The sequence below is a fragment of the Neophocaena asiaeorientalis genome, unplaced genomic scaffold, assembly GCF_003031525.2.
Source record: "Neophocaena asiaeorientalis asiaeorientalis breed wild unplaced genomic scaffold, Neophocaena_asiaeorientalis_V1.1 scaffold603, whole genome shotgun sequence".
Classification (NCBI taxonomy): Eukaryota; Metazoa; Chordata; class Mammalia; order Artiodactyla; family Phocoenidae; genus Neophocaena; species Neophocaena asiaeorientalis.
In genome coordinates, this window is record NW_020175662.1 from 3,207,265 (window position 1) to 3,231,289 (window position 24,025).

General features: G+C 38.0%; 1 protein-coding gene across 3 annotated transcripts in view; it reads right to left on the minus strand.

The window, feature by feature from the left end:
• The window catches only part of TMEM260 (transmembrane protein 260), a 59,785-nt gene extending 43,319 nt beyond the window's left edge, over window positions 1-16,466 (minus strand). For 2 of the 3 annotated variants that reach the window (XM_024731463.1, XM_024731462.1), the window contains exons 1-3: window positions 16,218-16,464; window positions 10,855-10,886; window positions 9,975-10,126 (exon numbers count right to left, since the gene is read on the minus strand). In XM_024731463.1, the coding sequence (XP_024587231.1) occupies window positions 9,975-10,126; window positions 10,855-10,886; window positions 16,218-16,377 (344 nt within the window). In that variant the 5' untranslated portion in view covers window positions 16,378-16,464. Of the gene's footprint in view, window positions 1-9,974; window positions 10,127-10,854; window positions 10,887-16,217 lie in introns of all 3 variants that reach the window. The other variant, XM_024731461.1, reaches the window with a different exon arrangement.
• Window positions 16,467-24,025: the final 7,559 nt, after the last annotated feature.

The window sequence follows — 24,025 nt, forward strand, 5'->3', positions numbered from 1 at the left end:
AAATCACATTGACAAACATGTCTGTAGGTGAATCTGGTCTTAAACATTTTAAGCAAATAAGATGACTTAGCAGGACTTCCCTGGTGATCCAGTGGTTAAGAATCCACCTTCCAACGCAGGGGACACAGGTTCAATCCCTGGTCAGGGAACTAAGATCCCACATGCCACAGGGCAACTAAGCGCACGCTCTGCAACTACTGAGCCCATGCGCTCTGGAGCCCATGTGCCACAACTAGAGAGCCCACGTGCCACAACTACTGAGGCTGCGTGCTCTGAAGCCTGTGCACCACAACAAAGAGCCTGCGCGCTGCAACGAAAGATCCCGCATACCGGAACTAAGACCCGATGCAGCCAAATAAGTAATAAATAAATAAATTAAAAAGAAAAGATGACTTAGCAAGCACTGTTTTAAATCTGTTTATCAGTTTTTTTAAAAATGGCATGAATTCTATGAATACTATGAATCTACTGAATCCTTTTTTATAAAAACATCTTTATTAGAGCATAATTGCTTTACAATGGTGTGTTAGTTTCTACTTTATAACAAAGTGAATCAGTTATACATATACATATGTCCCCATATCTCTTCCCTCTTGTGTCTCCCTCCCTCCCACTCTCCCTATCCCACCCCTCTAGGTGGTCACAAACCACTGAGCTGATCTCCCTGTGCTATGCAGCTGCTTCCCACTAGCTATCTATTTTACGTTTGGTAGTGTATATATGTCCATGCCATTCTCTCACTTTGTCCCAGCTTACCCTTCCCCATGAATTCTTAAAGCCTCTAATTAATCCATAATCTGTTTTGATTGCTGGGGCCTTTGTTATGAGTTGGACCAATTATGAGCCTTCTCGATGAAGGGTTCCCCAAAATGGGTGATTAAACAAGTTAGTTGTAATCTAACTCTTTTGGGCAATAATTCTAACCAGAACACACATTCTACATTTTTTTTCCCCTGAAAAGGCTACAACATATATTTGTAATTTTTTGGCAGAGTCAGATTATATAAGTAGAGTGAAACACTATGCATAAATACTGGTACATGAATTGGTAGTCCAAATTTCTGGCTAAGCAATATTTCTTTCAAAAATATATGAAAGGAATATCTAATCTGATATTGTTATTTAAACATGAGTTTTAAATGAAATTGTTGTTCTGAGTCCACAAAACGAGCTGTTTGGTATCATCCATAAAGTCAAATGTACAGATGGAGTATAAACAATTGTCATCTATCTGTAGACTAAGTATGAAGGGTTTTCTTCCCAACGAAAACTGGCATAATCAAAAACACCATTGTGTTTTCACTTAGCAGTCAAGGAGGCCTACTTTCAATTTTCATTTCATTCTTTTAAATAAATATGCTTAAGTAATTATTATTTTTTTAGAAAGCAACTAAGGAATTAATGAATTTATTTACCCTTAATATGCTAAAGTGACATCTTAAAATTAGCTCATTAAAATTAAAAGACATACATTTTTCTACTGAAATTGATGAACCTACTTCAACCACACTAATAGGAAGCTGGAGGGGAAAAAAAGGGAAATTCAAGTGAGGTTGTGAATAAAATGAGAACTGTTTTCAGCAGAACTCACTAATAAATTGCAAAATAATCTAAACTGTTTTCCACTTGAACTAAAGAACACCTCGTGATAAGTTATATATAATATGAGAAAAAACTGTTTTCTATTCCCAATCTAGAGGCTCATAAAGCCTCATAGAAGGATATCAAGGGAGACACTTCTTCAAGTGAAATACATATTCTCAGAATCTAACCTGACTTACAGAAAGATAATGTCTCACAAGGCTATATGAAGAACACACACTTCAAACATTACTGTGAAAGTTTACTAAAACAACCATTGTATTTTAAAAGATAGTCACAGGCCAACAATCAAAATCAAGTTTTTACACTATTAGAGAGGCATGCTTAATTTTCAAGGTCTCACATTAACAGAGTAAGGTAATGATACGGATGATTCAAAATAACAAATAACCTAAAAGTCATTGAAGTATGTTTTATATAAATAAATATCTTACAAATATGTTATATATAAAATATATTTTGCAGTATATTGGCAGTAAATAAATTTTCCTAATTATTTTTAACTTGGGCTAACACTAAAACCATGTAGTTCACATTCCAGGAGATCACAGTGGTCAGTCACTGAGAAAAGATATACCAAGAGTATGACAGATAGTATGGGAAAGGTGGTTAAGTATTTAAAATTTCACCCAGAAAATGCAAATGACAGAAATTCTCCACTAGGGTAAGGACTATGTGATGCTTTTAAGAGCATCCTAACAAATGTGAGGCTCAGAATTCTGTAAGGCCTACATGAGATTCCTAAGAAAGGTACTGACTGTGCAGCAGTTTTCTCACTTATGGAATGCTATTCATCTGTTGACACAATGGATCAATCAGGAGGTTACAATTTACACCACTGACACAGGTTTGCTATTGATGATAAGGTATATTTTTCTTTCCGCTATACAGTATTTGATTTTCATGTGTAGTCACATGTTTGTCTAACCCTCAATCAAAAGGCAAATAACAGAAACCTGAAATTCTTTCAGAACACACATTTGACATGCCTCATAAAATCCATGAATGTATTTGTCTTCAGTGTTACTTGTGTGCAGAGAACCCAACATGGAGGGTACACTACTTTCCTTCAACACTGAAAACTCCTACTTGAAGTGAGTAGAATCGAGTAGGAAGGCCACAATGCAGCATCTGAGCATTACTGTTAAATAAATTATTATTAGTGTCAACTCATATTCACGACTTTAAAAAAATACAGTGGATTACAGGGAACACATATGGTAAAGCAGGGTACAATTAGTGGCAAATCTACTGCCCCTGTCCTCCCAGGTTCTTATCTTTCTGGGTCTTGTTCATGAAGATTATACAAATGTTATCTCTGGCTCCCATGCACAAAATCAACACCCATATATTTCTCTCTTCCATGTACCTGGAGATGGTCAAACTGGGAAGCTAAGCTACTGACAAGAAAGGTTTTCAGTTTCAGCTGAACCTTTCTCATTGAGTGGCAGTTCATTCAAGACCCTTTCAACAAATACGTATTGCGTAGCTAACATGTTCCAGGTGGGCAAATTATAAGTCAGTGGGCATTTGGAGAGCAGTAGAATCTAAATTTTTTCTTGTCATTTTCAAGTTTAGACCTAATAAACATAAATCAATAATTGAGGACATGGTATATTAAAGTTCTACCTCTGAAGCCACCATCACTGCACCTAAAAAATAATGTAAAACATTTCCATCTTTAGTAAATTTGCAAGTAATCCCATTTTCCTATATTTTATAAAAATTTACTTTCACTCCAGGTAAAATTCTACCAAGGTTTATTCTGTTCCATGCGATTCTATCAAAAGGAAGAAAACTGTTCTACCCTGAATTTTCAGCTACGTAAATATCAACTACCAGTACACTGAAAGGAAAAATACGAAGTATTATTCCTGATTTAAAACCACTAAATAAACTTGGGAAAAAAATGGAAAAGGCTTCGAAAAGGAAAAAGGCACAAGTGAAATGGAAGGAACAAGATTATGAATAGCTTCCATAAATAAAATGTAATTACACAATTTCCATTAGAATTAAAATTTGTTCACTAACCAATAAATGATGAAACTAGTCAAGGCTTAGAACAATTCACTTTATTACAGCTCATCAACCTTATACCCAAATATCTAAAAGGAAAACAATGAACTGAGCTTTATAGGAATCACCATCATTTACTTTACATTTTACCAAGTTTCCATAGTATGCCAAATGACTTGCACCATGGGAGGCAATATCTTAAGGTACAGCCTAGCTTAAAATAACTCCCAAATTACAGATTTTCATCAATTTTGTTTGAAATTTTTAAAAACACACAAGGGCTTAGGCTTCCCCGGTGGCAGAGTGGTTAAGAATCTGCCTGACCATGCAGGGGACACGGTTCAAGCCCTGGTCCAGGAAGATCCCACATGCCCTGGAGCAACTAAGCCCGTGCACCACAACTACTGAGCCTGCACTCTAGAGCCCGCGAGCCACAACTACTGAAGCCTGCGCGCCTAGAGCCCGTGCTCCACAACAAGAGAAGCCACCGCAGTGAGAAGCCCGCGCACCACAACGAAGAGTAGCCCTGCTCACCGCAACTAGAGAAAGCCCACGCGCAGCAGCAAAGACCCAACACAGCCAAAAATAAACAAATAAATTAATTTAGAAAAGAAAAGAAAAAAGCACACACACAAAGCCTCAAGATTAGCTTATTACTCCATCTTGACAGTGTATTTTGTATTCGGTAGCAAAACTGAAATTGGTTAAAAGTGTAGTCCAGCATATTATTCTCAAAGTCCTTCTTAACTGAAAACTTAGAAAATGCTGCATAATTTAAAAAATGTTATACACTAAAGGTATATGAAGTAAACGTAAAAGATCCAAATAACTAAGATCAACAGAATGAGGGTATTAAACTACTTTCATCAGCAACACTAACTAACAACAGAGATTTAATAGAAAGTAGTCTTATTATGCAAAGTTATGAAGTATATCGTAATATTTCAATTCATTAAGACTGTTTTCTACTTTGTATGGCTTTGAAAAGCAGCAAATCTATATGAGTTATGGTTTATAATTTTATTTGTAACTTTAAGAAATATATGCATTTATTATTATAGCCATAATGACTGATGACTAGTTCCAGTGGCAAAATCTCGGCAGGAAACAGATTTAGCAATTTAAATGTTTTATAAGTTTCTGTAATTGAGGAAACTTTTCATAATCTGACGTTTGTTAAAACCACTTATTAGAAATTATGCAGCACAGTAGCTGTGGAAATATGAGCTAGCTTCACAATTATAAAGTCAGCCTATGTAGCCCTTTCCTATTGTATATAGTGGCATAAACCCCACGGCGGCCTATCAGCTAACTGGCAGGCAGGGGGCTGCTCTATTCAAAGTGAGAGATACAAGCTGCAGGGCAAAAACCTGGCAGCTCCCATCTGACCCCACAATCCCCTACTGGTGACAGCTCCAAGCTCCATGGCAAATTAGGCCTTCTCATATTACAATTGGAGAAGACAGATTCCATTAGCAGTATCTGAAATTGAGTGGAGAGCTGCACTGTTATCAGACTTGACTCATAAGCACTGCTATTAATCAGAGCTATGATAGCATTTATATATTTCAAGCTATCTGCTGCCGCTGTGATATTCTGCTACAAAGGGTTGATGGGACTTAGGAAAGTGAACAATAGAGCTTTCTGGGAAAAGCAGAGTAAATCAAGAAAGTCTATGACTTCCGCACATTCTGAAGGGATTGTGGTTTACATAAATTTTCTCCCAATTGGAGATTGAGCTCTTCCTCATCTTACACATGGGATTTAGTTGTCACTCAATGGTAACAGCTGTGAAAAGGTGAAGCGGCCCACCGCTCAGAATATTGCCTTCGCTTTTAAAGCAATTAACCCATGAACAGGAGGATACCTGGTGATATCAAAGGGATTAGGCCAGGCAATGCATTATTAACATTTCCTTGAACTAATTCTAACTCTGACTAGCTGTCAGAAGAGACTCTACAGTCTTAAAAAAGAGTTTTTGCCCTGCTTTTTTCCCTTCAAAACGAAATGCTATTTGAGCCTAATATGTCCCTCTACTTATAAGAAAATGCAAATGAACCAAGCTCTTAATATGCTTAGCCAGTCTGAGTCAATGCAGTTTTAATACAAGTATGAGAGAAATATATGATCAATTAACCAGGGATCAAGACAGATATTCTCCTGAATAGAAATTAATACTCCAGTACTTTGCATTCTTCTTCAACTACAAAAACTTGGTGACTATTTGTTACTTATGCATAGTTACCTCTGAAATTAGGAAGAGCTTCACATTATTCTCTATGGCAATAATCTAAAATACTCTTTGAGCTGGAAAATCCAAATGTCTCTTAAGCAGGAGATTCTACGTTCTCTAAGGTATGGCATTTTAATTTTCGATTTTTATTGAATGGAATCTTAGCTGAAGCTATAAGAACAGCAGACACAGTGCTCAGAGTCAAGTGTTCCTGTTCCAAAAGTTTAATAAAATTAATTTTTAGCAGCGGCATAATGTTTAGGTATCCATAACTTATAAAAAATAAAATATGCATCAATAAAATACTGCCACAAAACAGTCTTCCAGGAGATATTTAAATATCACTGAAATTGGTTGTAAGTTCTTTGTAGTAAGCAGGCATAGTTTCAAGATACCTTTAATTATAATTAATATTCATATATTCTAGGGAACCTGCTTGACATTAAGAGATCTGATTTCTTACTGTACAATGTTAATGGTGTTAGAAAGCTTTTTTATGCAAGTTTCCTGAAACAGTGCCTTTTAGAAAAACTGTTTATTTAATAGTAACTTTGTCTTACTTTCTTTAAAGTAAGCACTGAATTTTGATTATAAAAACTAAAAGAATTTTACTTTCAATTCATATGAGTGTGTAACAAATATTGTTCAATGAATTTTTCTATAGTTCCATCTGGCCCATACTAGCTTGAAAAGGATATGCTGACTCTCAAGCCTGTTGAAAATATATTCCCTGCCCTGTAACTATCAAAATACATGATACAAGACATGCCCTCACCTGAGATCATAAGCAATTTAAATCTTCCCTCAAGTAAAGAATTTTTATATGATACTATCAACAGACTCCATTCTATTTCAGTGTTACCAGAACATATGAAATGTAAGCATGTTGATATTAACTACAGTGATTTCAGTACTCCTTCCTTACTAAGTATATAGGATCTAGTTTGAGGTTTCTTAGAAAACAATTTTGAAATTCAAGTACTAAGGAAAGCTAAATGATGTTCCTATTAGTGATTTACATACCTATAACTTTTAAATTTTTATATTAATAGGATTTGTGAATTTCTAATATGACATTTTAAATATCATACTATCAAGCTAAAAAATCATTTACTTCATTGGCCTTAAAAGAGAAAATCCCAGTTTCTCTAAATCACTAATTGTAGTACAGTCAAATGCACAGATGTACATATTAATAAAATGAATACTCTTTCCTATAAATGAAATAGATTAGATTAAACTCCCTTAACATAGTGCATGCTTTAAAATACCCCTGAAGGGGACAATACATAAATAAATACATGCAGAAACAACTGCCACAATCTTACTATTTTTAATTCAATAAACTACAGTGACACAACTTTCAATGTACTGTTTTACTCATGTTTTCTACATTAGGGCAAAGCAAATATAAAAGAGCTCTTGCCAACCATTAGGAAAGACTGACAAAATATGCAGTGTTAATGACATCTTAAAGGCTTTTAAAAGCAAGATGTAAGAAAAGCAAAAATTACAAAGTAATTGGAAACAACAAATAAATTGTTCTTTCAATCTAAGTCATGTTTACCGAAAAAATGGAGCTTTTTACATCAACATATTTAAACAGAAATTTGCTTTTGAAATACAATCTTTGTTTAAAAGGTACAGAAGGTCTTTATACCCACCCCAAGAGCTAAATATAGTGAATGCTACGTGAACAATTACCTGAAAAAAAACTAAAACTGTTAAAAGAATTAATTTCCTGCACACCAGTCAGCACTAATCCTACATGTACAGTAATGTTCTCTTAAGTGATGGGGGAAAGAAAGAATACAGCTGTCTCCTGGATCAAAACCCTTCAATATTCAACAACAAAATGGAATGATGACTTGGTCGGCAAATGAATAAAGTAGTGAAATGTCTCCTGAATGAGTGCTGGTGAAGGAGTCAACCTGTGAAGGAATACATTTACTGTACACTGGGACAGGAAAATAGCCGTCACTGTAATGGCTGCACAAAAACCGCATCCTGCTCTTGGGCTTATATTCACAGAAGGAAGGTTTTAAAGGCTAGGTTCAGGTCATACGACAAATGAAATTGTAACAAGCCAGCTGACATTGTATAATGTCTTCTTCCACTGGATCAATAGGCTACTGTTAGTCCTATTACCATAGAGATGGCTTGCTCTTTCCTGAAGGGTGGCTATTGTTTGACAAAACAGATTTGCCACTTGAACTAGGTTGTTCCCAAAGGACATGTACCTTGTCAATTACTTGTATTCAAAATAATGAAGTATTTTCATGTTAAAAGTATGTAAGAGATAATGTTGTCAGGTCCCTTTTCAGAAAGAAAGCAACTTTTCCAAAGTACTAGATTACTAAAAGCATGCAAATATCCAATTTAGTCTATGAAGAGTTTTTGATTTAAAACATATGTCAGCAAGTATACGAATTTATCATTAAGACTGTATATTAAAAGAAAAGGGTCACAGGCTTGTGTGCTAATCTAAAACCCATTACAATCAAGCATAATAACTAATCAAAGCTATTTTAAAATGTGGACAATTCAAAGGAAAATTATTGTCCCAAACTATTCGGATTCTGGAAAGATAAATATTTTTATATATGATTTTTACAGAGGTTTTTATGTGGAAGGGCATTGACAATTAATATAGTGGAAAACATGGAAAAGTTTTAGAAAACGAATCACTTTACTTGCTTAAGAGCTGGCTACAGCATTTAAATATATGTATATATTGTAGAAATAATCTAAAATACAGATGAACTAACAAAACTAACAAAACAAATACAAGTATTAGTTTTCTTTAAAATGTCTTTGTCTTAAATGTCTTGCGAAAACTCATACATTTAATAAGACAGGTAAGTTCTAAATTTCAACCTAGATATTTAAAAATAAAAAGTTTTTCTCTCAACGAAAATGACAGTCTTAATTATAAAGGATCAGAAGGAACAATTCTAATAATGATTATTCTAATCATTTAGAAAGAGAAAGTATTCATAACACTAATTAATCCAAGCAGAAATGTTATTTTAAACATTTCATACTTGAAGATATGGCTATCACTGAAAACCTGTAAGACCAAAATAGAAACAAATTAAATAATACAGATTAAGGTTTAGTAAATGATCAACAATTACAACTTTGAATCTGAAAGCTTTCCACAAATAGATTTAATAGTAAGCTTTAGCCATAATTATTGTAACTTTTACCTTTCTACAAATAATCAAAAGAGAATTTACAAAGAATTTAGTCAAAGGGCAGTGATATGACAAATGTAAATAAAAACATTAGTCTCCAAAAATGACATTTGAAATTGTCTATTCAAATTATACTCTATTTACATACAAAAATTATTTGTTTTTATAATAAAATCTGCAATACTTTTTGAAAGAAATGTTTTAACTTGGTTTCCCCTTTGCAGGAAGAATAATTTGTATTTTTGACTATAAGCCTTTTAGGCATAAGTTAGACTGAGTTAATACCGAAGGAGAGAGAAACAGCAAAGGCAAATGTGTTTAGCAATATCCTAAACTAATGACCTTTTTTTTTTAAAAGCAGCATAGCCTTCCAAACTAAGAAAGCCTTCCATCATGAAGTAAGTGTCTAATTCGCCTGTCTTCCCTACAGCAATAATGGAACAAAGTGAAACCTTACTAAAACCACAACCCAAATTGATTTCCTTAGTTAACAGCCTCATTTCAAAAAGTATACATGTGCATATTTAAAATACAATATAATTAGGTATTAGCTCTGGACCTGATAGGCAGCTGCCCATCAGCAATACTGTGAGTAATTGATATTTACCATTTACCAAAAGATGAACTTTATATTGTTGAATTAAACTGGCCCATCTGCATCTTCCTGAAATGACAAACCTTATTAGTTCTGCCTAACCAGAGAACTGTGATAATGAACTGGTGACACCTTCTCTCCGTTGTATGAAGCAGAACCAACTGTGTAATCATTTAAGCAGTCAAACGCATATGAAATTACTGTAAATTGAGAAAGTGAAATCACATGAGTGATTAGGAAAAACCATTCAAGCAACAAAAGATTTTTTTTTTGTAATGTATGTACATGGGCCATCTCCAATTAGTCAAAATTAACTAATCAACTACTTTACCTGAAAACGGTGAAAAAAAGTAATGCTGCAGCTACTGCTCCAAATAAGCCACACAGAAGATTGACTCGGTAGGCAACCGAACCAAAAGGAAACAGTATAATTGCCAGTTTAGCCACCAGAGTGAACAAAGGATAGCCAGGAGGATGGGCAACCTAAGGGAAAATCAGCAACAGTCAGAAGGTTTTCATCTAGTAAAGGAAGAGTCACACTGGCTTTAATTGAAAAGCAGCGCTTTTCTCAGGCAAGTATAAAGATTAAGAGACAATGACTAAATGTTTGAATAGTGGTTTTCTATTGTAATCCTCTTGTGCCAATACAAATAAATATTTTCTTTAGTGGATTTGGCAGGGTCTATCACATGGTGTGTCACCTAGAGAAAGGGTGACATATTTCATTGTCAGTTCTTAAGCAGTTTGTTCTCTGGGTTCACAGTACATTAGGGTCATTTAAAAGGCTATTGAAAAAAAGCGGGTTCTGAAATATCGTATCGGTTAGTAAGTTGAAAGACCACACTGCTATCGGATTACCGCCGAGCCGACAGTCCTAAGGTCTTGCCTAAAGGGATCATGCACCACAATAAAGTTTATTAAATAATAAACTTATTAAAACTGTTAACCCGATTTATTTTATTCTCCATAGCTTATACAAAATTTGGGGTGATAATAAGCCAGCTACTGTATATATAGTAAAGGCTTTGCTTTATGATTTAGTTTAATTGGATTTAAAACTTAAAGTAAATTGTCATGTACTGTACTTATAAGTTACTAAAAACTGGGGTTTGAAAATAAATTAATCTACTTTACTCCATGCTTAATTAAACTTTCTTAATTCCTAAAACTGTTAATGAGAGCATTGATTAAACAATAAAACTAATACTTACTCCAAGCTCATGTGCGGCTGTGATCAGTTCCCCTGTGAAAAAATAATGGAAAACCAATAATTACTATTAGAAAATGACACTCCTCCAAAGTTTTCAAAATCCAAATGCTTGCATTGGGGTTTTGCATTAATTTGACTGGATAAAACTGTAAATCTGTGGAGATTTAACAGCATGAAATAGTCTCAGAATATGTTCTCCCTTAGGTATTACTGAACAAACTACCTTTGTTAGTTTTTAATAACTGGTCAGTGTAAATATATGTGAATTCTAGTTTCTAAAAATGCTTATTTTAAACAACAAGGTCCTACTGTATAGCATAGGGAACCATGTTCAATATCTTGTAATAACCTATAATGAAGAATATGTAATATGTATAACTGAATCACTTTGCTGTACACCAGAAACTAACACATTATAGATCAACTATCCTTCAATTTTAAAAATATGCCTACTTTCCCTCCTGAAAGTCGTCTACCCTTGCAAATATAAAAAAACTCTTACAGAGCATTAGTGTAAAATGCTGTATTATCCCTCAAGAATTTAGTACAAAACTGTCGGTAAAGATGCAACCTTATGATATGTAAAATGTGCAGACACTGGAGATTTGAACAGTCTATAAAATGTGCCATTCTGCCCTAAACTGACATTTGGATACATTCTCTACATTAATTATGTTGGATATCTTTAAACAATTGCCAAATGTTTATTAACTCCAGGTTATTTTGGTAAGCTTTGACTACCAAAGTACATTTTTTTCAAACCAATAAATCATATTATTTACATAGTTCTTTGTAGTTCCTCACCATTAGTAATTACTTCTAAAATTATGATGTAGTAATTCAGTGCTTATTTGTTAATACTTTAAGTATCCAGAGCACAGGGACTATTTCTGATTATCCCTATACACTTAATACAGTACAGTGTAACAAATCAATCAATATTAATTGATGATTTATGAAAGTACTATTATCTATTGGGAAATGTATTAATGTCCATTTTCTATCCTTCAGTGGATATCAGTACTCTTCATTTCTACTGCCCTGACCGTATTTTAGACCCTTCCTCTCTCCGGCCTGGGCTACAGCGATAGCTTTGACCAACGTTTTATTCCAATTCATCTTCCTACTGAAATCACTAATTACTGCCATCCCCACTCCCCAGAGGTCAGATTGTTTCCTTAGACTAATACTGCTCAATGGCTGCTCTCTGTGTACTGAATGAAGTTGATTCCTCAGCGTGACATGCAAGCCCTCTATGGCTTCCAGGTCCCCTTCCAAGGCTTATGTCCATGAAACCTATGCTCACCTTTGTCAGATCTGACTACCCACTGTTCCTCTGAATGGTCCTCTTTTGCACCTCTTACCACTCATTTTCTCATCCAGCATTCTCTCCTAAATCCATCAAGGCCTAGTTCAGTTGCTACCTTCTCAGTGACACCTTTCCTTACACATACCCTTCCCCAGCTTCACCCATCAGAATGAATCACTTCCTCTTCCTCCTTAGAACCTGCTGGAACCTCTCTATTTAGCACTTAGATTGCCTTTTATTCTGGTTAGTTGTTCTCATTTGTCTTTTCCACTAAGTTGAAAATATCCTATCCATTTCAGGGTTCTGTCAAGACATCAGCACCTCTCCCTCCTCCTGCCACACAGAAAAGCCCCGCACCTAGAGACTGACAAAAAGACCTATCACGTTGTCATCCTTGCTACTCAAGACACCCCCATCTCAGGTTGAATGACTGCTCACTTCACAGAAATCCCGAGGGCACCAAAGACAGATACTGCTCACTCAAGTCATTTACTTAAGGACATCTTTGACGTTTATTGGAGATATTCAAGAGCATCTTACAAGCCAAAGGCCCTTCTTTTATCTTATATAAAGAAATTGTTTATGGTTTTAAAATGTTTAAAATAACTCCTCCCTTTGTAGCTGTTACCAGTATTTTATAGTATTTCATAGTTTTACTCTAGAATGGGTTTGCTCTTTATGTCTTCAGTCCCAAATGGTTTTAATCAATTTTTGGTTTTTATATTTCTGTAGGTGCTATGAAGCACAGTTCAGTTCAGATTTCCAAGGTTGCTATTCATTCTCCTCCATTTAAAATGTACTTAGAATTACATTCAACATTACGAAAAATAGCCTGTTTTCTCTAATTTCCTTTTACCACTGAAAAGTCAATATGCTGTTATTCTTTGCTGGAGTTGTCGGTAAGAAGATGAATCTGGAATGTGACTAAACTCCATCACCAACTCTTATCAAATGTGAAACTAAAATATAAATAGAAAAGATGCTACTATTCAAAGTCTATGAATGCACCCTTGATAAAAAGCTAAACATGACTCTTAAAATTGAATATGATACAAACGAGAAAGTAAATATGATAAAAGGGTGCTTGCTTTCCCTCAACCCTTTACACTAGGGTTGCCTCAAATGTTAAGTCCTACTACAACCTGCATCAGAATTACCCAGATGCCTTTTTAAAATGAAGATTTCTTGACCATAACCCAAATCTACCTACACTAAACCCTCTGGCATTGGGGCCCAAGTTTCCCAGGCAATTCTCCAGTACATTCAAGTTTGAGAACCACAGCTTTTTCATCTGGGACACAAATGGGTGGCAAGCTCAGAGTTGTTAGCAGAAGCTTCACCTTTACAAAACCCAGCTCCCTCCGTATTATACTTTTTATATTAATTATAAAATTATATTGTCATATATCAAGTGTGTTAAAGACAGTATCTTAAAAATATATAAACACATATATAAGCTAATTTATTTTTCCCAAGGATAACAAATAGAAGTGAAGGCTAGATTCCTACCCTTTCCTCTACAGGACCAGGAGTGCTCCTGCCCATAAATCAACTATGTGTATCAAGCAGTGCAAAAAACAAATTTTGGCAAGGCCACACAATGCGATGGATTCATGGAGTATAATTTAAGACTTATCAGGAAGAAGAATACATGCTTTATGTTGGTTTTGAGATGTTTTCTGTTTATTGGTAAAAAAAATTTTCATAAACACAAAATTCAAAGAGAACAGTACATTCAACATATAAACAAAATCATCAGACATGATTATACAAATTTTACTGGCAACACTTGGAAAACAGTTTATCACTCCCAAAAATGAACATAGAACTATTAGAAGCAACCACTATTCAGCGTCAAACTAAACAAGTCACAATGCCTAAAAAGTCTGATAACTCAAAGTGAATAGATAACTTTATTCTTTTGGGGAAAAAAGACAGTATTAATAAAAACAAGGCAACAGCTGTAATAGGGGCGGGACAGGTGTGAGCTGTAGCAGCCCGCTCAGCCATTGGCTGGCACTGCAGTGGGCCCCCTCCTCCTCCCCATCTGTATAAAAGAAGCTCAAATTTGGATTGAGGGAAGATGTTTTTTGAAACACTAGTCAGCCATCTTCTCGGTCTGCTAGCTTTCCGATTCAAGCGGTTATTCCTTGCTCTAACAACACATCTCTCGATTTATTGGCCTGTCATGTGGTGAGCAGACCAAGCTTGGGCTCCGTAACACAACTGTAAATTTTAAATAGACTTTATCACTAAACACGTGATGACAGATTTAACAAAGACTTTAGAGCACAGGCTGGTTAAGAAAGCATGTTCTAAAGTCAGTCTACTTGGTTTCTTTCCTTGACGGCCTCTACTTTCTAGCTGTGTGATTCTGGACACAGCTTAACCGTTTTGTCATCTATAAAATAAAGAAATTGATAGTACCTACCTCACAGGGTAGTAGCTGGGAGGATTAAAATAATTCACGTAAAGCACTGGCACATAGTAAGTACTCAGTAAGTATTATTATTATTCATCCTAATCCCGTCCTTCAGGCTCAAACAACCATGGTAAAGAACTGTCAATGATTTTCCTGAAAGTTACAGAACTACTCAACCTCTGAGTAATAATGCTCTCCAATGTCAAAACTCTCACAACTATAAAGCTATTTCTATTATTTAGTATAACCCTTAGAAATACGGTAACTCCGTTCCCCACTATACTAATGAAACATTGCTCCTATTTGTTCAATAGGACCTGAAAGAAAGAGTCAAGGTAATGACGTGTAAAAGGAACATCAAGGATCCCCAATGTGGTAGGCAGCCTTGAAGATGGCCTCCAAAGCTTCCCAACTCCAGTATTCTCACTGTGTAATCCTCTCGCCCTTGAATGTGGTCTGACATATTGACTCATTTCCAAGAATAAAACAGGGCAGTGGTCTGTCACTTCCAAGATCAGGTTACGAAATGACAGAGTTGTCAGGCAGAGGTGCCATCTCTTTCTCCTGACAAAAGTCAGCTTACAGAGAAACCCGTTTGGCAAAGAGCTGGATGGGGTTTAGAAGTTAATCCTCGCTAAGATGAACCCTGAGAGGACTGCAGCCCTACCCCATACCACGACAGCAACCTTGTCCTAAAAGCACCCACTTAAACTGCACCCAGATTCCTGATCAACAGAAAATGTGAACTAGTAAACGTTTTTTGTTTTAAGCCACTCACTTTGGGGGTATTTTGTTATGCAGAAACTAGGGCACTCAGTTTTTTTTCAGTCTATACATTCATGACCCAAATTTACAGCACCATTCTAACAAAATTACGGACCATTATTAGGCATTATTAGTCAATTTGGCAGCAAAACAAAGCCTGCATCTTGCCTCTCATCCCAAATACATAACGATTATTCATGTGATTTAAATGGCCCACGGGTCACGCTTTTCAATAGAAGCAGCTTTAAGCCGCAACTGGCTTCCACCCTTTCAGGCGTTCTCCCGCAAATAGTCTGCAAGGCTGGTTCCTTTTCAACATTCAGGTTTCAACTAAAACATCACCTCCTCAGAGGCCTTTCCCAACTAGCCATTCTGATGGAGCCACTGCCTACCCCACTGTCAATCACATTTCCCTCTTTCTGTCTCCACTAAATTCTCCCCACCTAATATGTTGCTGGCTATTCAGTAGTATTGTCTCTGCCCGCATTACAACACTCTCCAAGACACCTGTCCACCACTCCTGTTAGTCCTTTTGTCTGGAACACGATAAGCACTCAGTAAGTAATGTTTGTGGACTAAAAAGGAATGGAAAGCAAAAACTCAGGTCCAGGAAAATGATCGGAGAAGTGGAGAGAGAGGTCGGTAAGTCCCATCAGGCGAAACCAACCAGCCCCGTCTCGAAAGCCTGAGAACTAAAGAGACCAGAATTACAGAAAAATTACACGAATGGAAACACAGGTTGTTTCTGGAACGCGAAACCCTGCGGGGGCCCCGGCGGGTGGATGGAGGGGTCGAGCTGACCAGACCTCGTGGGAACAGTGCGGACCAGAGGTGGGGGGCAGGAGGCACGACCCTGAGAGTACGTTACCCGAGTCGCCCCCCGGCACCGAGGGGGGCAGCGTGAGGGTGAACACGGCAGCCACAGCGGCGAACACGGCGACGCCACCGCGGAGGCCCCCAGAGCGCCGCGGCCCCGCTCGGGCTGCCCGCCCCCCGGCCGGGCCCCCGCCGTCGCCATGGAGACCCATGGGCCAGAAGGGACCGAGGAAGGAGGACACGGCAGGCCCCAGGACTCGGGACAGCCGGGTACCCCCACTCCGACGGGCGAGCGCGGCGCGCGGCGACTTCCGGGTCGGGCCGGGCGGACGGGACCGCACCTTCTGCGCCGGCGCGGGGGGAGAAAATGCGGGGTCTCGCTGGAGCCAGGCCCAGGCAGCCTTCTGGCGCGCGGGTTTACAGAATTATAATATGCTTTCCACTAGCGCATCACAAGCGACAGTCTTCTTTGTTTTGTTTTTTTTTTTTTTGACAGTCTTTTAAGAAAGGAAGCCTGGGCCCAAGGCCTCCGTCTCTATGGCCTCCCCAACTTCCTAGAGACTTGGTCGGGTCTGACAGAGACAGGAGCCGGGTTGCCAAGCGGGCGTGAGGAAGGGCCGCGTCTTCCCCCTGCGGTGTGGCGTGGAACTACACAAGGGGCCCCAGACCGCCAGCCCGAGGGGACGTGTGCGCACATAAGTGCCGAGTAAGCCAATACATACATTAATCGCATGTTTACTGCGAGTAATTATAAGCTCGTGTGCTAATTGTTAAATCGCTGAGTTATTTTCAGAGAGATTAAAATAAGCTAGTTGGTCTATTTTGTTTCTTATAGCATGAGGAAAACTTGGGAGATGAGTTGAGAAACTTGAGTTTCTGTAGTAATACAAATAGTTTACACCGTGATAAAGTTGTCTCCTACTTTAATGAAGAGAAGTATTTAGATGAAGATTTGACCACACAATAGAAAATGAACTGAAGATACTGCATTTTCCAACTAGCTGTGATGCAAAAAAGAATGGGGACTCTTGGGTCACCACATAGCATGGCTCTTGGCGAGATCTTTAAGCTTACATTTTACACTATTATAGCAATTATTCTGGAGTGGGAGGAGAGGAGGGCAAGCTCCCTGGAATGCATCTCAAAATACACTGAAGATCAGTGACAATCTAAAACGTGTTACAAGCAATCTGACAGGAACATAGTCTCAAATGTAGAGTGATTAACACACTTGCATAGATAGGCAGCCATTGTGCCAGCATCTCAGGTACTACATAGTGCTTTCTCTGCTATATTGTGAGCCCTGGAGAGTAGGTAGGCAGCTTCTAAATGGACCCCCAGTAATCCCTGACTCCTGGTATTCACTCCCTTGTGTAATCCTCTCCTCTTGTGTGTGGGCAGGATCTAGTGACTCACTTCTGTCTGTAATAGCATAAGGAAAAAGTGATGGATGTCACTTTGGAGATTAGGTTATAAAAGACCGACTTTTCATCTTGCTTGCCCTCCCCTTGGCGGGTGCTACCTCTCTTGCCCTCCCACTTGTTCACTCTGATGAAGTCACCTACCATGTTGTGAGGTGCTTTATGGAGAGGTCCACATGGCAAGGAACTGAGCGTCACCTCCAGCCAAACAGCCAGCGAGGCGCTGAGGCCCTCAGTCCAACAACCTGCAAGGAACTGAATCCCACTAATACCTCACCAGGGAGCTAGGGAGCCGAGCCTTCCCCACGTGAGCCATGAGATAATGACTAACTCCCTCCAAGACCTTGACTGCAGCCTTGACTACAGACCCTAATGCAGAGGACCCAGCTAAGTCTCACCCAGATTACTGTCCTGCAAAAACTGAAATAATAAATGTTGTTGTTTTAGTCCACTAAATTTGGGGTAATTTGTTGCTCAGCAATAGATTACTAAGACAGCCTGCCTTCAATTTCTTTTCTGAAAGAGTATGCCAGTGATTAATACTTACTGAGCCAAGCATATGCTTCTTTCCTTTTTTATCCACTTCATCTTTTGCTTATGAGCTTTATAAAAAAATAAGTTTTTATCATGGCAATTACTTTCAAAAGAGCATAATTATGGGGCTTCCCCGGGGGTGCAGTGGTTAAGAATCCACTTGCCAATGCAGGGGACAGGGGTTTGAGCCCTGGTCCGGGAAGATCCCACATGCCGCGGAGCAACAAAGCCCATGGGCCACAACTACTGAGCTTGTGCTGTAGAGCCCTCGAGCCACGACTACTGAGCTCGTGTGCTGCAACTACTGAAGCTTGTGCACCTAGAGCCCGTGCTCCGCCACAAGAGGAGCCACCGCAATGAGAAGCCCGCGTACCACAACGAAGAACAGCCCCCGCTTGCCACAACTAGAGAAAGCCCGCGCGCAACAATGAAGACCCAACATAGCCTAAAATAAATAAATTTATTTTAAAAATTTTTTAAAAAAGAAGGGCTCCAAGTGATCCCTTAAAAAAAGAAGCACATTATTATTTGCCCATGTTTGAGAGGTAGAGCTCAGTGCTGGAAGTTTGAATTTGGGAGTTGTCATGTAAGGATGAGATGAATTAATAAGTTTACAGAGGCATAATGTAGGGAGAACAAGGTTGAGGTCAAATGTTAGACCACATCTTCATTTAGGGAATGGCAGGAGAAGAGGAGAGAACAGTGGTAGAGAGGGATGCACCACAGGGACCTAAGGATGAAATGATATCAGTGATGTATGTGTGGTCAGGTTGTCACAGAGAGGAGAAGGATGGTGAGGAGAGCCACATCTAAGTTTATGGGGCTTAAGTTTATACAATTTGGAGAGTCGTGTAAGCAAAAGAATACAAAACTGCAGATACAAAATTAGGTATGGGCATTGGAAGGAGCTTGTGCTAGTGACGGGCTGTGAAAATTTTTTTTAATTAAAGTATAGTTGATTTATAATGTTGTATTAGTTTCAGATTCTTTTCCATTATAGGTTATTATGATATAGTTCCCTGTGATATACGTAGGTTCTTGTTTATCTATTTTATGTACAGTAGTGTGTATCTGTTAATCCCCAACTCCTAATTTATCCCTTCCCTCCCCTTCCCTCCCCTTCCCCTTTCGTAACCATAAAATTTGGGCTGTGAAATTTAAGCTTTGTTAGCTTCATGGCTAATCTCCTTTGAGGATGGAGTTTTGGTAGAGTAGTACATATGGAAACAAGGTAATAGTGGGTAAGAAGTGAGGAAATGGAAGAAGGGAAAATAGAATACATTTGCAAGAAGTTTGGCAGTGAGGGGAAAGAGAGAAGTAGTGTGGCAAGTCACAGGGATTGAAGTGTCAAATGGGTTTTTGGTAATCCAAGGGAGTATTTGGAGAGAAACAGTGAGGAGATAAAGATGTACTGGAGGATGGAGGGGATGGAACCAAGGAGGGAAGAAGAGAAGAGATGAAAACAGAAAATGTTAGAGTTGTAGTTGTAGAAGAAAGAGGGAAACACATGACAGTTGGACCTTATCCTTGGGCAGACTAGCAAAATATGCAAAGAGTATTATTTATCTGTTATGTATGCTCTGTTTCACACCACAGTGGGTTAGAGACAGCTACTATAATACATACAGTGTGGCTTCCCTGGTGGCGCAGTGGTTAAGAGTCCGCCTGCCAATGCAGGGGACACAGGTTCGAGCCCTGGTCCGGGAAGATCCCACATGCCGTGGAGCAACTAAGCCCACGCACCACAGCTACTGAGCCCGTGTGCCACAACTCCTGAGCCTGCACGCACCTAGACCCCTGGCTCCGCAACAAAGGGAGCCACCACAATGGGAAGCCCATGCACCGCAACGAAGAGTAGCCCCCGCTCATCGCAACTAGAGAAAGCCAGCATGCAGCAACGAAGACCCAACGCAGCCAAAGATAAAAAAAAAAAAAAATACATACTGTACAACAGAAAAATATGTGGATCGTTTAGGATCCAACCAGAGAAACAGAACTAGTGGGAGATACATATTAGGAGATTTATTGCAAGGAATTGTCTCATGTGATTGTGGGGCTGGCTAGGCCAGTGAGAAATCCACAGGGAAAGCCAAGTCTAGCATCTACGGACAGTCTAAGGCTCCGCATTACAGCCAGGCAGAGGTGGGTGTCCCAGCTCCCCACCAGGCCTCCACTGATAGATACCGCCCTCAAATGGGAAAGGGGTAAGAGTGCCCGTGACTGCTCCCCCGTTGCCCCCGCCGACACGACACCACGGTGAGGAGAAGGCAGAGCGGGGAAGTGCCCTCCTTTTTCTGGGCACAAGTCCTGACTCTCCTCTAGGGCCCATCTAACACCACCACAGCAGGGAAAAGATGGGCAGCTCATTACTGCTGGGTGGGTGGGAGTGTGTGCTCCCCACGTGGACTCCACTGATGCCATGGATGAAAGGTCTGGCTCCCTGTTCAGCCTTCTTTGCCATCAGCCTGGTGGGTGTGCTGGGGCGACTGGAGAGGGTGGAGGTCAAGGTTCCCCACTCAGCTTTTGCTGGAGTGAGTGTGGATGGCCACAGTTTTCTCTTTGGTTTCTGGCTACAGTAGAGAGTTATTTTCTAAATGTGTCTATCTTGCCTTTTCCTCGTCCTCTGACCAGGGAGAGCAGTCTTTTTTTTGGCTGTGCTGTTGGTGTCTCTGGGTTGCTCACTTCTCTGGCACACGGTCTGGGCTGCGCGAAGCAAAAAGAAATCCAGGGATCTCACCACCGTGTTGTTCTTCAGGTTTCAAGGCTCCTGTCTGGTCTACCTTATTCTCTCCACCTTTCCGTCTTGTTACATTTGTCTTATATATAATATCCAGGGTGTTTAGTTGTACTTAGCAAGAGGAATAGGGAAAACTATGGCCACTCCATCTCTCTGGAAGCAGAAGTCCCTCCGCTTTGTTTTATTCTTTCTGAGCATTCAGGGCAGCTTCACAGATATTAATGCACTGAAATTCACCTGAAATTTTTGTCATTATCCCCCAAAACCCCACTTGAAATAAAGTCAAATGTATCTTAATCTTACAAATACCTGTGAAATTTTAGATTAGAAACAATAGAAATTAGATACATGGAATACTATCCAATAAGCCATCTACAATAGGACAATACAAGAAGATGCAAACATCCCTGTTAAGTGCCTTAGAAAAATAATTTTAAACATTCAAATATACTAGTAACCAAAGGAATTTAAAATAAAAGAAAGAAAAGCCATTTTCACCTTTCTAATTATCAAAGATTTTTAAAAATTGAAGTGTAGCTGATACACAACATTGTGTTAGTTTCAGGTATACAGCAAAGTGATTCAGCTATATATATGTGTGTGTGTATATATATGTATATATGTATATATATATACACATACATGTATATATATATTCTTTTTCAGATCCTTTTTCATTATAGGTTATTACAAGACATTGACTATAGTTCCCTGTGCTATACAGTAGGTCCTTGTTGGTTACCTATTTTGTATATAGTAGTATGTTTCTGTTAATCCTAAATGCCTAATTTACCCCCCTTCCACTTTGGTAACCATAAGATTGTTTTCTGTGTCTGTGAGTCTGTTTCTGTTTTGTAAATAAGTTCATTTGTATCATTTTTTTTAGATTCCACATGTAAGTGATATCATATGGTATTTGTCTTTGTCTGACTTACTTCACTTAGTTTGATAATCTCTGGGTCCATCTGTATTGCTGCAAATGGCATTATTTCATCCTTTATTATGGCTGAGTAATAGTCCATTGTATATATGTATTATATATATATATAATACATATATATATACACACACACACATCTTCTTCATTCATTGTCAGTGGACACTTAGCTTTCTTCCACATATTGACTATTGTAAATAGTGCTGCCATGAACATTGGGGTGCATATATCTTTTCAAATTAGAGTTTTTATCTTTTCCAGATATATGCCCAGGAGTGGGACTGCTGGATCATATGGAAACCCTATTTTTATTTTTATTTTTTTATTTTTTATTTTTTTTTAGTTTTAGTTTTTAAGGAACCTCCATACTGTTCTCCACAGTGGCTGCACCAATTTACATTCCTACCAACAATGTAGGAGGGTCCTTTTTTTCCCCATCCTCTCCAACATTTACTATTTGTAGACATTTTGATGATGGCCATTCCAAAGATATTTAATATCTCTAGAGTACCGGTGATAAAGGAATTTGGTATAACATTTTATAGGGCAATGTACCTATGTGTATCAACAATCTGTAAGATACTCATATAATTTGACCTAGAATTGTGAGTAAATATATGAAAATGTGTTCAACTTTATTAGTAATCAGAGAAATGCAAATTAAAACCACAATGGGATACTACACACTTACCAGATTAGCAAAAATGAAAGTCTAACTGTATATAAAGTCGGCAAGCATGTAGAACAATGGAAATGTTAGCAGGAGAGCAAAATGGTACAACCACTTTGGAAAACAAACATTTTTTTCTAGTAAAGCCGAAGATATGCAGAGCCTACAACTCAGCAGTTCTACTCTATGTTTGTACCTAGAGGAGCCAGGAGACAGATACAAAATGTTTATGGCAATATTGTTTCTAAGACCCCCCAAATAGGAATGACCTCAGACACTCATCAACGCTGGAATAGAGAAATAAATCCTAGCATATTTATACAATGAAATACTGCATAACAATGAACAAACTACAGCTAGCTACCATGGAATAATATAGATGACTCCCACAAAAAATAGTGAGCAAAAGGAACAAGTGATAAAACAATACACACAGAATGATTCTAGTTATTTAAAGCTGAAAGATAAATAGTTTAGAGATATATTCATAGAGTTTTAAACTATAAAGAAAATAAAAAAATCATCGTCTCAGATGTTGAGACAGTGGTAGTTACCTCTAGAGATGAGTGGGCGCTTTGATGGGAAGGGGTACTTTTGGGCTTTATGTGCTATTCTGTTCTTCAGTGTTTCTATTCTTGACTTGAGTGGTGGCTACATGGGTATTTCCTTTATAATTATTCTTTTTTGATTTTTTTTGGTTTAAAATAAATTACAGTCTTTAATAAATCAAAATCACAATACCAGCCTAACTAGTAATCCAAAAAATGGTATTCTAATGATGACAGACATGGGAAGTTCCACTGTCCTATAATTATTCTTTAAACTATTTATAAATATATACTTTCCTATCTATATGATATATCTCATGATTAAAAAAAGTAGACAGGAGGGAAGGAAGGTTGCAGAGCTGTTACCTAATGGATAGTTTTGTAATGAATGCTAGCAAGAATATTACCCTGAGTTAGCATGCAATAACTCATGAATATTTCTGCATTTGTTTAGTTCCCTGTAATATAAGTGGTTATATGGAGGTGTTTTATACTCAAGGAAAATAACTTTCAGCATGAAAGTAAATTCTCTTTCAAAATCCCTTCTGGTGATATAATATAATAGAGTACTAAACTCGCTCACGAAACCAATTTTCTTTTTAAACATAAATTTTGTGAATTGTGCTTCAATTTGGCAAAAATCTTTGGCAAAAATAAATACTTGGTTTCATAGTCTGGTATCTGTGAGTATTCCTCAAAGTTTTAATGAACCAATTTTTTCTCCGACAACACTCTAAGATATCACACAAAAAAGAAATATTGTTTAAAGACACAAAAGTAAACAATTGAAAAAGCTAAACCTACAACTATCAAAGTTAGAAGTGGAGGTGAGGATTGTAGCAATGAGCTACATCCTCATCGTGTCTGGGGACTAATAGATAATGTCTTAAAGTGATACATCAACAGATCTTCTAGAGGCCTGTTACTTAGGGAGGTAATCATGGGAAGAACCCAAATCAGAAAAGGTTAAAAGTGGTTGCCTCTAAGGAAGGAAATTGGGGGGGGGGGAGAAG